Source organism: Ischnura elegans, chromosome 1 (genome assembly GCF_921293095.1).
Source record: "Ischnura elegans chromosome 1, ioIscEleg1.1, whole genome shotgun sequence".
Classification (NCBI taxonomy): domain Eukaryota; kingdom Metazoa; phylum Arthropoda; class Insecta; order Odonata; family Coenagrionidae; genus Ischnura; species Ischnura elegans.
The window spans coordinates 5,937,605-5,955,763 of record NC_060246.1 but is presented as its reverse complement, the minus strand read 5'-3'; the positions used below and the strand labels follow the sequence as shown (position 1 = coordinate 5,955,763).

Below are 18,159 nucleotides of genomic sequence, written 5' to 3'. Positions count from 1 at the left end.
TGATCATCTTTTATTGCAATAAAAGTAAAGACAAATCAAGATATATTTTGCACCCCCCCTTTAGTTTTTTCTGTATCCACAACTGATATCAAGATTATGACCACCCAAACTTAATTGCAATGCAGTTGATCCATCAGGGATATGAATGTAAACATTATGATTTCAAATACATACATCAATTATTTTCAGAAATTATAGGTTTGAATGTAATTACCTAGTTAAGTCTAATTTTGCATGTAAGTAGATGATCAGACACCTACACTCAGAATGAGAATGTTCCAGACTTTCAGCATTTGGAGAGGAAAATTGCATCGGACAGAATAGAGGCAAAAGAAATGACTCCCACATTATCATGAATTATTGGTCTACAAGGCGAAGATCATATTGGTAAGTATCTAAAAGCATTATGCCTGTATTTGGTGAAGATTTGTTACTCCATTGCACCCCTTTCTTTGACTCTAAGGCATGTTGAAGACACGTTACCAGTGACTATCCCCCCCTCCTATAAAGTTAGCCACCTCCATGAATGTGAATGGGAGTAGGAGTTCAATATCTATGACTAAGAAGAAGTTACAGCTTTTGCCTATTGCTCATCTTGGATTTCTAGGATTAGCGATTGCAATATCGTTTTGGCTTCCACGGCTGCTTTTTTGGTGCTTGGAAATCGTGCATGAGCGGCACAGCACCCAGCCAAGCCATGACGCCGCCTGTGCTTATGATGTTTCTCGATGAGTCCCCGCCACACTCACCTTCTCGGCTCTTCCTCTTGGCGCCTCCGTCGGCGCCCGCGGCCCCCCCAGCTGCCACGAGGCCCCCGGCCCCAGAGGAGGCCTTGGGCCTCCGGCCGCCTCCAGGGTTCTTCCTCCTGCCTCCCGGCGTGCGGCCCCCGGCCACGCAAGGCCCCGATCCGGGAGCCGGCGAGGTGGTCGACGAAGTGGGCAGCGTGGATGAGGAGGGCATGGAGGACGAGGAGGAGGAGGGGTTGAGATGGTGCGAGGGCGAGGGCGTGGTGCTCGACAGCATCAGCGGCTGCACCTGCTGCTGCTGCGGGTGCTGCTGCTGACTCGAGGCGGGTGGCGGCGGGAAGCCCAGCTCCAGGAGGTAGAGGTCCTCCGACGTGATGGGACCGGGCCCGAGGCCAGACGAGCCGACCATGCTGCTGCCGCTGTGACACCAACGAAAAGGGAAATTAGAGATTATGGGCTTTCTCCTTCGATTCGCACCGCTTGATCAACTACGGGGAAATTATGCAAATCTTTTTCATAACATTTGGCGCTGTTAGAGGCCACGGTGGTTCCTTAAATTTCCATTCCGATGCATTGAAAAATTGTGAATGAGAAAATTTCTCAGTGGGCAAATGTAAGGAAATAGAGTTGAGAGAAATTGGAGAAAATAAAGAAGAATAACATCCGCCCCTTCGTTTCGCTTCAATTTTGTCTTGGGGTCCTCTCAATTTTGCTGGGAACCTTTCAGAAGTAACTCGCCGTGATTTTGGTCGCCAAATTTTGATTCCCAATCGCCGCAAACACGCTCTCAATCGCGTATTGTTGGGAGGAAATCACAACGATTAGAAGGGCGATATCCCAAGGTGAAAGCACCAACCCCAAGAGGATTTCTATGCGCATATATGGAGGTTTTCGGCTACTTCTCAGCTTCTACTGAGGCAAACTATGGCATACCAAGAGGTCCACATTTCGGAGAGGGAATTCTCTCTCTTCCATTCACTTTTTTCGCTGTGAGGTTCGGTTGCCTTAAATAGGTATGATGGCCCCATGATATTTTATACTTGACATATATGAGAGACATATGCATACATAAATGACGGGGAATCACTGCGGTCATGCCCGCGCGCATTAAACTCATTCAGACTACTTAGGGTACGTGATTTTGCCTCTCATCCACTGCCCTTGCACACTGATGACAGTGATGATGTTTCTCACCTGCTACTGGCTCCGCTGCCGGTGGGCGTGATGACGGAGGTGGGGATGGCGCCCTGGGGCTGGTACCCCCCCTGGGGCCCCCCTTGCTGCAGGTACTGCCCCAGGTGGTGGTGCAGCGGCGAGGAGGACGAGGAGGGCGGCGAAGCCAGGACGAGGGGCGGCGGGGGGCCGAGCGGAGTCGCGGCCGCCGACGGGCTGCTGCCCAGGTACGAGTACTGGTCACCGGGAACTCCTGCGGAAGAAAATAGAGAGGGTCAGAATGGGGATGGGCGCGAATCCAAATCAACTGCAGCAGATACGACGGCACGGAAAACAGCTGAGCCACTCGAAAGCGTAGATATATGTTATAGATAATATGACATCAACATAATACCATTTTAATACAAGTTTTCTTTTAAGATAAGAGAATTTAAATTGTATACTAAAGCTGGAAAGGGTATTATCGTGGCCAACTCATTCATACCATGAGTGATTGGGCACGCGGACAATTTGAAGTTGAGACAAAATATTACAATTATTATTTCAACTGACATTTTTTCATTCAACCTATATTAACGAATACATGGAAGTGTAACTTTGACATGAATTGAGCAATTAAGTTCAAACTTTTCTGGGAAAAAGAAAAACCGCTAAGAGCAATTAAGTATGAAGGTTAGGTTTCTTAAACCGATCCGTATCACTAGAAATAAGTCGAGAATGAATGGCTGTCTTCAGACTTCGATTTTTCGACCAAAAGGATTCTTCCCCATGTCCACATTCAGGTCCACGGCTAATAATAGTGTTGCGCAAATTGACTTATCTCAGCGAACAGAACGATCAAAGAATCAGAATATCCCATTCACTTCTCAAAATGAGAGAGTAGCCGACACAAATTTCGAGAAAACAACGCTCACGATTAAAATAGACTATCAGTGGATAGTGGGATGGTAGGAGTCAATTAAGTTCGCAAATAATCACTATTCTCACCAACCATAAAATCAACAATAATTCAATTGGAAGCTTGAGTACATACAAAACCACGTCAAGCTACGCAAGTAGAACATTTACTGAAGAAAGATTTGGTGCTTTCCCGGCGAATGGACTTCGTGAAGATTTCTCGGGATCACCACCGGGTCAGGAAATAATTTTCTTATAATATAATATAAAATAAATTTCCCGACCCGGTGGCGATCCCGAGAAATCTTCACTAAGAAAATTTACTCATCATTATCGCATTCCAATGCACGATGGAACTCAAGAATCGTATTAGCCTCCGCTAAAGGCCTTGTCCCACGGGACGCAATGCTCCGTCACTCCAATCAGAGCGATAAAAGAGCAAAATTACCACACGCAATTTTTACAATTTCGCAAGCATTCCAACTCCCGCGTAAAACATCACATTTCCGCGCAAGGGATGTGAGGAGAGGAACACCATTGGAGAAGAAACGATGGCCGCGGGAGAGAGAAAGGAATGGATTAAGAAGGAAAAGATGGGACTCGCGTCGAGATAACCTGAAAGCATTCATCGAATGTAAGAAGAGGAGAGAGAGGAGATGATTGAGGCAGCCAGTCAAGGCCAGCCTCTTCCGCCGCGGAATGGCCAACCATTTCCTGGTCATTGGCATTTTAAGAGGCATCCACTTGTAGCAGCCATCTCGCATACCCTCCACACTTCTAGCCCTCGCCGTGCGTCTTCGCGAGTCCCGTGGTATTTGCAGTGCACACATCGGGAGCTACCTTCTGCACGTGTGATACCCGTTTTCCTCACTAAAATAACAATCGATATAATTGGTGCAGAGGCCGATAGGCGGTGCCTGAGTCACTCATTTCTACGCCAGTATCATTTAAACAACAGTACAGTTAGTGGGGCCGAAAAACCACATTAACCAATTACTTCGATATTAATCTCTTTGAATAAGTACTAGTGCTTGAGTAGTTGATGCCCACCACATCATGAACAATGAAACCAGTTGAAATTGTGCCATCGGATCGTAAACGAATGGAAACATAATTTTGATGAGGCACTTTTTCGTGTCTCACCGCTGCCCCACAATGCAGTCAGTCAGTCACTCGTCATGAGAGTCGCTCGCCACAAGGAAAAAGACGTGGTCTTCGTAAGGGCGCAACGGCGGCCAATTGGTGAGCGTGGAAATGGAGAGCGAGTGAAGGGCAAGTGCGCGTGCACCGAGAGAGCAGGATGCGCCAATATGGCGGAATCAAAACAAACCGAGAGAGAGTGGGGGTGGGGGTGTGGGGTGAGGGGAGGGGAGGGGGAGGGGGGAGTATTTCCGTGGGTGGTGAAAATGTGGCCTTGGCTCTCTGCGCTCCCATCACTCTGTCAGTCAGTCAGTCAGGGTGCGAGGGTGTCTGCATTCCGCGAGCTATCCGAGCGAGATATAGGGTTAAAAAAGAAGCGCATCTGTCTACTGTGGGCGTTGCTCACTTGTGAGCACTACCAAGTCCATCGCCCCCTTGCATCTATATGCACCGCCTGCATTATCAGAGTTGGGTAGAGTACTGAAATAAGAGTAACTGAGCTCAGTTTCTTTTTAAAATTTATTAATCAGTTACTAGAACCAGATACAGTTTCAAAAGTAACGAGCTACACAGTTAATAGTGCAGTTACTTTTCGTGACAACTCCTGCGCGATTCATGTAGGAGCATCTATTGAATTTTTCCGTAATTACAAGTTTAACGCATTCCTTTATGTTAGTTCTCCGGCAGAGTTACGAGAAGGTAGGTAATGATTGCTCTCAGAAAGCAATGAATAGAACATTTTTTTCGAATGTAACGATCGCAAGCAAAACAAATACCTGAACTTTAATCACAAACCGGTAACGGAGTTACTTATACTCATTGTAAGTTACTCTGCACATTATCAGCCACGTCATTTATGTCTCCCAGAAGTCGCCATCACTTAATACTGAGGTAGATTTCATGAAACAATATAGGGCGATGATAATATAACTGTATATCTTATAATATCGGCATTACTCCTTAATACTGTTGAAGAGTAATGAAATCGAGGGGTAGTAGTTATATCAAAAGGCACGGTGCCGGCGGCGCCGCTGCGATCGCGTTTCGGAATGAAGGAAAAGAAGAAGAAGAAGAAGCGAAGGGGCTGGAGCTCATCTCATCGCTCTCGGGGTTCCTCTTTGCTGACCTTTGCGTGAACCGCACGCCCCTCGCTCACGCCCCAACACTCACGCCACGGTCACCTTGACAGCGGCAGCTCCGTCGGGAAGGTTGGGATGCAATAAAAAAATCCGAGAAAAACATTTCTGGCCAGTGAGCGAAGAAGGGAAGCTTAAAATTATCTCGGTGCGTTCAATAGTTTCCCAACTCCGAAAATATTTTATTCCGTCTACGAAATAGATATTTTGAGAATCATTTCCCAGGATATCTCGAGGGATACAAGGAAAATGAGGAAAAGGTAAAGATATGACAGAGATGGGAAGGAAAGAAGCGATGCTGAGCAGGTTGATGCATTATTCAAAGAGTTATTTCTTGCATTCCGGAGTATGTACAATAATTTATGAGCTCGAGAATGATGAACGGATATATAAATATAGACTGAAGAAAACAGCAGCATGCAAAGGTAAATAAATTAAAACCTACAGAGATGTAGCTAAAAATGGTACTACGACAGGTAAAATATAAATAAGAATCAATTGCTTTATTATTTTATTATGTTTGAAGAATATTCTCCAGCTCACTCCAAAATTCAGATCGATCCTAAAATTTCATATTGAAATACACGACAAATAGATTATCTTTGAAAATCGCAGCGAAGGAGGGGAGGAAGGTGAAGCCTTCAGGATGATGAAGGAAAGGCGTGTTGTTGAAGAGGGAGAGAGAGAGAGAGTGTTGGCGAATGCTTTAAAAATAGCGGCGGATGGTGTACGTGAGAGATGGGACGCGAGGGGGGCGAGGGAAGGGCGGTCGCTGTCTTTCGGGGGCGCCATTCGGTGCTAAAAGGGGGGGGGTGTGGGAGGGGGGTGGGAGTCCTTCGCCGGACGAGCACACGCTGTCCTCCTCATGAGCTGAGGCAGTTTTGGGAAAAAAGGGCACTTATTTTAAGAAAAGGATCCACAATTAAAACAATAAGCACGGACCAATTCAATTCCTATTCACCCATACATTATGACGATAGCAACCCAAAACGGTATTTCGAATTTGAATCAAAAACACAATGTTCTGGTACTTAGATAAAATCATTAAGAAGCATGCTGCATCAGCAATATGGCTCTTGCACGCACGAACAGTTCAGCTAAAATACCATTTCAAGGAGGGGTAGCGACGAATGCCATTAAAATGATTAGAAAGGCAATTGTCCTCAGCTAGAATTATATTTACGCCGCAACAATTCTAAGAAGGATCTGCGGAAATAACTTCAAATCAAAATGACCTCGAGATCCACGCAGTGAGATGTAAGTTTGGGAAAATATCGGGCACGAAGAATGCATTCACTAAATCTAATGAGCTCCACAATCTTTGGAGCTCCGTGTCGACGACCACTGCAAAACTGGCCTCCCATTCTGATTTTCTCTCGCGAGGCAAGGGAGGTGGGGAGTAGAGGTAGATGGAAGCGAGAGACGGTTGTGTGGGGATTTGAGGGGCGTGGTGACTCTCGCTTGTTTTCCGGTCCTACCCCACGATCCACCCCCGCATCCTTTTTCGCCTCTTTGGCACCAGGGCGCGCACGCACTACCCACTAGCTGCCAACCGTCACGCACGCCTTCACCTTCCCCCACTCCTGCTCCTTCCCGTACACCCTGCGCTCTGCCGAAGACCAGAGTTCGAATCTGGGTGGGAACAAATCGATCGAAAGCAACAAGGAGGACATTCATGAGAAGACTAAAGAGCAGGGGTGCCCACCCCCTCCAATACTCACGGCGCATTTCCCACATGTGCTACCACCTTTTATACTATTCTCCCCCCCCTTTACCCCCGCCCGCATATGATATACATTCTTACTCCCCCAATTTTTTTCTATGGTGCAACCTGTGCCAAAAATCCCTGGTGAGCAGGCAAGAACTATGAGAGAGAGAGAGAGAAGCCGAGAAGAAGTTCAAGGCCGAGATATTCATGTTAGATGAGAGAGGTCGGCATCATGCGTGCAAATCCAACAAACACGCGCACGCTCTGTCTCTAGACAAAAAAAGCTAAGTTTGACGAGAGAAAGTGAAACTAACAATAAGTGTATATAACGCACATTAAGAAGGTGATGGAGATTGATTACTGGTAATTCGAATATATTATGTGATGTCGGCATAAATTTGAAATCAACTTCACCGTTAATCTTTCGTTGATATTGTGAACGCGTCATGAAAATACAACCAGCAAGCGGCGAAAATACAAGAAGACGATGATTTTTAAAACTTTGAAGAAAAAAACTTAAGAGTAAGAGGAGTTGAGCGATGGAAGGCAGATGCACACCAATGGGATGGGGAGATGATGAGGGGAAGGGTCGAGTTGAAAATGGGAGAGGATGTGCGCCGGCAGCAGCTCACTTGTTCTAATTCTGAGCGTGAGGGAGGTCGGTGGGGAAGGTCACGCGCCCCCAAGCGCCCCTCCCGCGCGAATGCGTAATCACCACTCACTCTCACTCTCATCCGTCCAACGGACGACAACTATAACACCATCTCACACACACATCTCACGAGACCATCGAGCGATAAGGGAGAGGGCTCGGCATGTGCGAGAATAGCGGTGACAATATTCGAGCAAAATCGGTGCGTCCCTCAACACTCATCCCGGACGTTACAAATTGGAGGCCGCACGTAAGAATTTCACGAGCACGAACAACTATGTCAACACGACCTCCCTTTTCTCAGAAGTGATAGTTAAGTACGAATGCAGCCAGGGAGAGTAATAAAGTATTGGAAGCACATCTCTTACATACAATTGCCGAAATATTAGAGTTATGATTAGTAAAATCGCAAAGTCTGATAAATTTACGCGATGGGAGGCACCGTCCTCACAGCGCGGTCGATGAAAATGAAAAGAGAGACGATAGTCAACGATTTGTTCGAGATGATGGGGCAGAGAACTGCCAAAATCAACAGTGAAGGTTCTAAAGAACTTCTTAGGTAAAAAACGTTCCAAAATCACCATGACTGCATCATTCGTGGGCTCCCTGAAATAACTTCGGAGGAGCACCCAACATTCATTCTGTTAGATCACGGATTCCAGATGCAAATCAATACAGAATTTGTTGATGCACAATGAGAGATGGAAAATAGGGAATGGGCAGTTTCTTAACTAGCGAGAGAAAGCTTTGCAGGAGGTGTGAGAAATGGTGGGAGGAGGCGGTGCCTCCTCAGGGCGCGGGAGCTTCGGGATGGGGTGCACTTCTCGGGGAAGAGACAGACAGTCAGTGGACGGAGACGACTCTGCGTTCTCTTCTTTAGGCGCGGAGGAGGAAAATAAAAACAACGATGATAAGAGCAAGCCAAAATGAATTTCGAAACGATCCAGCATTGTAAAAACTTGGATCATGCGAGAAGGGAAGACAGCATTTTAAAACGGTAACAAAAAACTGGATTCAAGAGTTCACATATTCAACATTCCTTTAACTGTGAACAAAAAACAAACACCTACGAATGAACGCGAAAGAAATGTAAGTAACTACATTCTGTATTCCGGAGAGGAATTTGGGGAGGGGGGGTGGGTCAGGGTCCCATGAATCATATATGTTGGCTGCGAAAGAGGCGCCGATTGGAGATGAGGCCGATGTGGGTGGATTGGTCCTCGGGCGATGCTTCCGCGATGCCCCGTTAAAAATGAAAGGAAGAGAGGGAGAGAAAAAAGATTCGAGTGTTGAAGAAAGGGACTTGACTTTACTGTTCATTTTACCAGGTCCGGGTGAGGCCACAATTCGGCCCCCTCTTCCCCAGGGCCTGGGATACCAGGGCCAGGGAGAGAGGATACAAAGGCTTACGGCAACTGGTGAATAAAAGGAGCATTGAATCAATTGCGTCGTGAAGAGGAGGGGGTGGTGTTGGGATTGGCACGCCCAAGCAGCGACGCACGCGAATGGCAATGCGCACGGTGACTTGCCACGTGCCCGATGCTATCATATCATAAGATTACTTCCGCGGTCATAATGCTGGTATTTCAGGCGAAATATTAAGCTTAAGAATTATTAAGATTAATATAAAAATTAAGCTAAGAACCAGAGTACAAGTGTTTTACGCTTCGAAGGAGATATCGCATTCATAAGGCATCGCATGTGACTCATTCTCTTCTGGAAAGAAGGGACATGGTGTTCTCTAACTTGCAATTATATTAAGCCATTAGACTCGAAGCGGACTGTCGAATCGATTTCCGGATGTGATTATGGCGTCGTGAAAACAAAAGGGAGGCTATAGAAATGAGGCATTCAGTTTTCCACGCGGTCAATACACACACGAGCACAACGGCGGGCTGCTCAAGGACTAGACGGGACATTGAACTAGTAGATACCTACGCGCAAATTCTAAACTGATAAAAATGTATGCGCTGGCACGGAGACGGAGGCTGGATGAGGAAGCGATACGAAGGCCAAAGAAACACCAATTGAAGCTAAAACGACGATTAAAATAGAAAAGGTTGCAGACAGAAGAGGCGCATAGTAATGAAGATAATCGGGGTGGAATAGATTGCTGGTGCAGTTGCGCGCAACACTGCGAGGACGAAAAACAGATTTCCAATGCAGAGAGGAGAAACAGGAGAACAACGAGATATTACGAATCAATTATGCAGATTAACTTCAAAATCCGCTAAGAATTAAAAAATCCCGCGCATATCTATCTCAACAGTTGGTCTGGCATCGAAGAGCGATCGAATATGGAGCCGCTGGCCCAAGCAGGGTGTCACAGGGGTGGCTGCGAGGGGCCGCGAAAGGGTGGCAGAGGGAGGGAGGGAGGGAGGGAGGGAGGGGGTGACCTTTTGGGGAGGAGCCAAGGGAGAAAGTGAGTGTTGGCGGCATCTCGTGACCCCCGCCCGCGACCGCTGGCGACTGTGACCTTGGAGTGAGGCAAGAACAGACGCAGCGACGAGTGCAACGCGAAAGAACAACAGAGCCTTCTTCACCCTTCCAGCAGCAGCTCCACTCTCCCCGACACTAATCAATTGGAAAAGCTTCGCTCGGCCCTAAATCCGTCGCAACGTCAGGGGCGGCATTAGGACTGTGAGGACGGGGGGGGAAGAGAGCAGGGGTTTGAAGGTCAGGTTGAAACTGGCAACTGCATCAAAACATATAATTTGTTGCTTTAAAACATGTAAATCATTGAACGACAACTGTGCTAATTAAATAAAAATAAATCGATAACAATAATTCTTTCAGACGTAAATCATATTGAAGTCATTGTATCCAGCGCATTTAAGTCAAACGGAGGGGTCTCCATCCACAAAAGCCCTCTCTTATAATTAGATCCGTCCCTGCCTCGCGTCATTTGCTTCTGTCAAACGAAAATAGATCTTTGGAAAAACATAACGCAATTGATTGAATTAGAGAATGAAAACTAATGGGACATTACCAGGGATCGTGAGGTATATTAATAAGAGCCGCGAAGATTCGCGTATGGCAGTGTAACATCGAGTAACATTGTGGCTTCCATGTCATTTGCCACAACTTTCGATATCATGTTTCCCATCCGCTAATATCCATGATTCATTGAGCTTTGAGAGTTACTCTTAGTCTTACATAGCCAATTTTGAATTAGCCATCATTAAAAAAACGAATTTATTTCGTATAAAATTCCCAATCATTTCTAGCTAGTCAAAATTTCACGATTAACGCCAGAGAATGCTGCGTTGGCGGCGTTGACGAAACGTTTTCAAAAATATAAATCTCAGCACAGTAAATAAAAATTACGCTGGTAGGGAAGATTTCCCCACTGACCTCCAAATTGCGGCAGAATCTGCTGCCACGATCAGGAAGAAGACTCGCTCGGTCTCAATTTCTGAAGACCTTACGGCACGAACGGGAGTTCGCACGATAGAATGCAGCGGGAGAGAAGTCTCAAGAAGGAAAGAGAAGTTTGCTTATGTACCACTGTATTCATCCACATGAAGCAAATGGCGACGAGCGACGCATCCTAATTCCATTGGCCTCCGAATAAGTGGTGGGCAACGTAAGGGGAGGAAGTTAGGGAAGCAGGCGCGAATTCACCCGGGACGAGCGACTCATCGCAGAGGGTCAACTCACATTACTACTCCCTCCTTCACCAGCTAAGCCCGTTCGCGACGACTTAACATGGCCTAACATTAATTAATATCGCCCAGACCAAAAAGTGAAATAATCCACCAATCACAGCTCATAGCGAGTATCAGTCGCGAAACCGGTTAAAGCGAACTTTGAATAGTGTATGTGATTGTCGATTTATTTTCCTTGCTATAGGGTACTTAGGAGTGATATTCGATTCGTTATCTCTCAATCATTCCAAGTCAATTTTTCGCTACACGGCTATTCCCGACGCTCAACTCCATGGTCACACCAAGTGAAGTTGTTGTGAAGCAGGACTAAGTCTTGGACGAGAAGACAATCTTTCTTTCTTCCTTTCTTTCCGACGGCCGCCCTTCCTCTCTCACCCTAAAAAACAACCTCAATGGCTCAATCATAAATCAGTTGCGCAAGGCAGTGGTGGGGGCAAGAGGGTGGAATAAATTGCGTAATTTGCGAAATTCAGGAGTCGCGCTCTTATCTCACATTGTTTACGCGAGTACGGTCGACACCAAAGGAGCCTCTCGCATTGGAGAAATAATCTTCCCCCTCCCCCCAACCACTCACGACACTTTTTTTTTATCTCCGCGGAGGAGCAGATGCCGTCCATCGCAAGAAGAGACTATTTCCATCCTCTCGACTGCCGTCACGACCCTCACCCGGAATACACTGGATGCCATTGTGGCGCGCGGCCGACAGCGAAACTGACCTCTCCAAACGATGCCCCTTCCCCTCTCCTCCCGTGGGGAAGGAGGGCAGTTGGATGAGGGTAGGGGGGAAAGCGAAAGCGGTGGGGGAGGGAGCCTCCAATCGCGACGACACTGAGGTCATCCATCAACACTGTCCGCTCAATTCTCGGTTTCACGAGCAGCGGACACTGCCAAATACGAAGCCAGGTTCTTCATCCAGAAGGAAACAAATCTTCAAGACGAATATGCTTCGTAAGCAGCATGTGTATCTGCGATCTGAGACAAGGAAAGTGGCAAAGCTCACGAGTCGTGGCAGTAAAGATGGGTTGTCTGTTGGGCAGGGCGCGCTGGGTTCGAATCCAGGGTGAAGCCCTCAGACGTCCCGAACACAAAAATGCTCCTGATGCGCGGAGGCCCACGGGAAGAAAAGAGTCTCATTCACACGCCTGTGGATTATTCCAGGGTGAGCTCTACCCTCACTTTTCTACACCAACCTTCACGATTCATCGCTGCGTGATTGGATTGAGTGATACAATGAAAATCGCACTTAAAACTTAAAAAAGGACTTAAGTCGACATATTAAACATTTGTTGCATCTTTTTCGCATTGCAGCTTGTATGAGGTTAGATTTTGAGTTATTCAACGACTCTCTTCTTTACAGCACACTAACGTAAATATTACAAAACTCTTCATATCGTACTTTTGAGCGAAATTTTACCTCTTCCAGGCAGATTACACTATTATATACTATTTTTCTTTGGTTTACTATACTTTCTCTTGGCTAATATCTTATTCAATGCTCCAGTGGAGTTCATCTCTTGGATAATTATCATTGACAGCTTTTCATTTCCGCCTCAGCAACTATAATCACCTTTGACAATGAATGCAAGAGTGCAATCAGTGTTGTCGTAACCAATATCTACTTAACTCTTTCTTCACTATTATTGCGTCGCTAGAATTTTTTATTACTTTCGCGTCATTGATTGACATGATCAAGCTGAGTGTGGCACTCACGAATCAGCCCTAATCACTTCATACTCTTCCTTCCCTTATTACTCTTAATCATGTTTATCTCTCGAAAAAAATACGATCCCACGATCTTCGCCACTATCGCCATTTCCTATCATTCACAATCCCGCAGTCTTTTGAATGTCCCTCTCTCAAATAAATTTCTCTCGGGTTGGCATGCGGGTAAGAAACATTAAGGCAGCCTAATTATGATAATTCATTAACATTTTCATAGTGGAAATGCCTTTTATCTTCCTCAGTACCATATTCCATTAAAATTTCAACGAATGTACGGCATCAAATCATTGGAATTGACAATTTTCTTACTCGCGCGCCACCCCGAGAGAAGTTTATTCATTCTACTCGCCGGGAAAGTATTAAATATCACTCACATCTTCCAGCACCACTCTCTATTATCGATCCCCACAACTTATTATTTGACCGCTTCTAGCAGTCTCTAAATGATACCACGAAGCAATAAGGAGGGACGAGACAAGATAAGCGCATCAAAAACTACTTCCTAATCCATGCGAGAGCAAACACCACAGCTTGCTAGGTTTGAGTCCTGTCCAATGTGAAGGTCGTGAACTTGAGCTGGCAGCGTTCCTCTAGGCCACACACACTCAACCCCTTTCTATTCCACTGCCGCTTTCATTCCGTCTGTACCTTCCACCGCCTCTCCAGGTTCCCTCCACCACTGGGCACCAGGATTGCCGCCGTTTGACCTTGAAACGGAGACCTAGGCCCATGCCCACTCCCGCGTGACACCCTCTTATCATTTTCCCCTTTCCATCATCCCCTATCCACCTCGCTACTTCCTCTTCGTTTCGCGGGCATATATTCTCTCATCTTGTTGATCCCCTCGAACCGGATTGAAGGATATTTCTTTTACGAAGACCTAATTCTCATAAACAGCAATTTAGGGGAATTAACCAAGGAATTTATCGATTTAATCCATCCCAGACTTTATAAAGATTGTTGACGGAGGCTGTGCAGCTGTTATAGAAATTTGCACATGTAAATTTTAATTTGACTAAACTCTAAGAAAAAGTTATTTATAAAAATTGCGATATTTGATATCGGAGATGCAATGTTTGTCTTTCAATTAAAGTATGCACAAAGTATTTCTAACAACGAGTGTCACAGTTATATTTTTCATATCTAATGCCTTTAAAATCAATTATTCGGTTCGAAAACAAATGTCAAAAATGCCCTGCGAATCCTGGAGCATTTTCAGAAATTCGTCAATACTGTAGCATGGGAAGAACTTGGCGGTCGAGGGAAATCAGATTCGTGGGCATGACAATGGGCGTTGGGGGGGGGGGGGGCGATCCAAGCCGTATGCGCCGCCGACGTTCGAGGTTGGTGTTTGGGTTTGCAGAAACAAATGAAATGCGGTCGCGCGGGATGCGGAGCGACGGCAAAGGGAGCGTCCGAGTACACACCGGCTAGGGCGAATTACAAGAGGAAGAAGAGATAATTTTAGACGGTGCCCGGGCAGCACTTGAAAGAATAGAGGTGACACCGGGGGGGGGGGGGGGGGGCAAGAGAGGAAGGGCGAGTGAGTGTTTGTTTGAGGTTAAGAGATAATTGTTCCAAAGGATGCTGAGAGGGGGGAGGGCAATTTTCAAGGAAAGAAAGCACTCCTTTTCGAATGGCAATCAATGCTCAAGAGGCGCTAAATTATTAGGAAGAAAAAATATGCAACAAAAATGGAGGAATCCAGACACATTTTCAGATGCGGAGCGGATGAATGCAAGGACGGATGTTCATTTGAGGGAAAGATTTTTTAATAGTTTTTTGCGCGGACCATTCAAAGAGGGAGAGAGGAGAGCCGAGGAGAAGCATACGGCGACTGGAAAGAGATTGGAGAGGAATGTCGCCTGGCAACCACGGCTGTCAACAAAATCGCCGAAAGGCAGAACGCCTCCATGGAGCAATATGGATCCCATTTCATCCTCATCTAACCCTCCGTACTTGAAAGAGGAGAAATAACGAAGGTATTTGGAATGAAATAATCATTCATTGAGACTCTATATCACTAGTTTCTTGGACGACGTGTTTAGTGTTGTGCCCACTTATAGGAGAGAAGAAATATGTGTGTGCGGAGAACGCGTGAGGGGATGTTTTCCCTCTGGACCTGCTTTCCCTTCCACCTCATATTCTAAAATTAAAACGTTTAATGGAAAAGTGAGAGAAGAAAGTGGCAGCACAGCGAGATGGTACAGAGACCTTGGAGGAGTGATGGCCGGGTAAATAACTGAATCCGCAAATAACGATTCCCCTCGTCCACGAAAGAGAGCCTTGGCAGCATCTGAAGGAGAAAAACGGCATTGCAACACAAGGAAAGAAATAAATAGACGAGTGCGGGGTAAGAGAAAGAGAGTATTTTCCCTGGGCTCATAGATTATCTCCTTGAAAATCGAAGCGACGAGAATTAACAAGGAAGAAAGATGGGTTACTGTAAGTACGAGGAAAGAACGAGATGATAGCTTCAGTTGCAACACCCAAGAGTAGAAGGTGGAGAAAATGGCAAGAGCGATAATTGAAGGGACCACCGATGGGAAAATTTCAAGCTAATAAATGGATTTGCCAAGGGATACTACCAATAACTTTTACAGTGCATTCGAAATGAGAACATTAAATGATAAAACTTCTATATAACGATATGTTAACCAAGCCTTTTAATGAAACTCGGTATGTTACGCAGATATCTTATGTCTGAAGGAAGGACAGGTGCGAGGGGGTGGATATCGGAGCGATATCTTTCGATTGCGCGTGACCCGGCAGCAATTTTTAAGGATGCACTTCATTTCGTCAAGGTCAAGAGACGATGTGTGGCTGATAATGTGGCGACGAGGGGATGGGGAGGAATCAGATATCAACGATGTTTCCGTGTATGCTTCGATCAATTCCAAACCAATCCAGAGTAAGCGGCAGATTTCTACCACGTCTCACCGAGTTGTAACATTAAAAACGTCTTGATATAATGCCCAAATGGCTGAAACGATTAAATGGATTAATACACTTTGTAAAAGCACCATCTTGTTTATTTGACATCATGACGTCTTTGCAATATAGCACGCCTGCCACAAATACTTTCAGTCTCTATACCCATAAATATAGGCTATTTTTAATTTAATATAGAGCAATTAGCTCGAGAAAATTGAGAGTTCCTATACATGACTCCACAGCAACGCAAGTGCCACTGGACCCGTATCAACCCAAGAACGACGGCAAACGATTAAATATCGGAATATCATCTAGGCCAACAACATTGAAAATATGAATGGCTGACATTTATACCGAAATAGGAGAGTGCGAAGGGAAATGAAAGGGCCGGGTGTACGTGCGATGCGCCCGAGGCCAGGCTATTACCACCAGTGGTATAATGAGGGGCAGGGGTGGGGGCACGGAGGGAGGGTTGAGTGCTAAATGCGCCGAAGGCCGAGCAGTGAAAGGGAATGCGAATGTGGGTGCGGGAGCAGAAAAAAGACCAGGGGCAGAGGTGTGGCGAGGGAGAGGGGAGGGGGCGCGCACTTTGGGGTGCCACCAACCACACACTCTGGAGGGGGGAGGGAGTTATGCGTACATTGTCGAAGGCATGAATCGAATAGATTAAGACGTACATTATCTCATTCGCGTGCTTTGACACGCAAATAAATTGAGTAACAAGATGCAAATATTTTACGGCAGCGATCCTCGCTACCTCAATCAACAGTTCCCCTCTCAAATGAAACTACATTTTTCCTGTAATTTGATACTATCGATTCGATAAAATTTATAAAGAGCCGAGTATATCGTACTGGAGATTATAAAGGCGTTTCCATTAAGAAATTCCGAATAAATTGCCGTAAGCTATGTCCTCATCCGGGGGGACACAATCACCACTCAACCTTCACGATACAATTACCACGGTAGGTAATTACCTACATTATACAGTTAACAAGCAATAACCTACCTGATAGGGTTGGTTTTCATGGATGATTTAATCAATAGTTACCGGAGGTTACGGTGCAAAGGCTGGTCCAGCTTTCCACCTTAACTTCCGTCTTCGGTTCACCATCACACTCACTTCCACCCCACTACACACAATTCTTCCCACTTTCAGGATATCCCCTTCCCAATATAACATCCATTCCCTGTATCCCTTCTTCGTCTCCTAAATATGGATCAAATAAATAGTTATCGGAGAATATTTACATACGAAGGATAAATCGTGGAAAATAGATAGAATGAGAGAACAACTTTTTACGAATTGGTAATTTGATCTCAAAGCAGATAGTGAGAGTGAGGTAGAAGTCGAGTCACGACAGAAGAGACGGAAGAGGCGTCGGAAGGGTGGCACTCCCCTTGATGATATGTACGTAGGGGGGAAGGGAGGCAATTCCACCGTGGACTTAAAAGTTAAGATGAAGGATGGAAGCTCACTGATTGGGGGGGGAAACTATTCTCAAGCCAGCGGAAAGCCCATGGATTCTTATTACGCAAGCTTCTATTGGTAGTGGACAAGAGGGAGTCGGCGTCGCAAGAGCCAGAGAGTTGCAATTTTTGGGCGTTCAAGCCAAAATATCTCGAGCTTAAATCGAGGGAAGTAAAAAAACTATGATAAGGTGACTCGTCAGGACAGTTGGGGAGGGAAGGGTTTTTGCGCAATACATGTGAGGGGAACTAAACGATAGCAGGAGTGTTAGGAGAGGGGCCGATAAGCTGGGTGATGGGATTATCAATGGGACGGAAAGATAAGGCCGAATGTATGAGAGATCGATGATAGTAGGGAGGTGTTGACATAGATTGACCGTGAATTTGTTTTCGTCAAAAATACGGCGCGATTATGTCATTTGAGCCACGGTCAATTCAAAAGTCATAACCTCTGATGTTCTTATGAATGTTGATAATTTACGGGGAAACCAAACCAAGGTACTAGAAAAATCATGCAACACAAGAATTAGACTCCAAAACTACCATCGGAAGATATTTTAATGTGTCATCCCTTGAGAACTTCATTTACTGATTTTGTGCTCGAGGTCTGCATACCTCTTTCGCTGTCTACATCGCTTCGTGTCACAGATTTGCCCTGAATCACGAAAGGATAGGCACACACATACTAAGAAAGAAATATTGGAATTCGTGCGACGCTAAAGGGACAGATCGCTTATTTTTCAAAGAGACCTGAACTCAGGTCACCACCAGAAATTGATCCAATGTATTTGACAAAGAGGATGACCGACGGATGGAGGTGTTGATTCAGAATACGCTGGTTTTGAATAATAAAGACTTGGGATAAGGACAGAGATGAGGGAAAAATCGTAGAGACGCTGTCCTTTCATCGTCT

At 45.7% G+C, this 18,159-nt stretch overlaps 1 protein-coding gene and 1 long non-coding RNA gene across 2 annotated transcripts in view; one reads left to right on the top strand and one right to left on the bottom strand.

Annotated features, from left to right (window-relative positions):
• LOC124155125 (ecdysone-induced protein 74EF-like) overlaps positions 1 to 18,159 on the bottom strand; it is a 124,436-nt gene that overhangs the window by 5,796 nt on the left and 100,481 nt on the right. Inside the window, exons 5-6 of the mRNA XM_046528858.1 lie at positions 1,941 to 2,172; positions 750 to 1,165 (exon numbers count right to left, since the gene is read on the bottom strand). Of these exons, the coding sequence (XP_046384814.1) occupies positions 750 to 1,165; positions 1,941 to 2,172 (648 nt within the window). The remainder of the gene's footprint in view (positions 1 to 749; positions 1,166 to 1,940; positions 2,173 to 18,159) is intronic.
• On the top strand, positions 14,742 to 15,499 carry LOC124155135. Its single transcript, XR_006864153.1, has 2 exons — positions 14,742 to 14,824; positions 14,909 to 15,499. It is a non-coding gene; the product is annotated as an uncharacterized LOC124155135 (long non-coding RNA).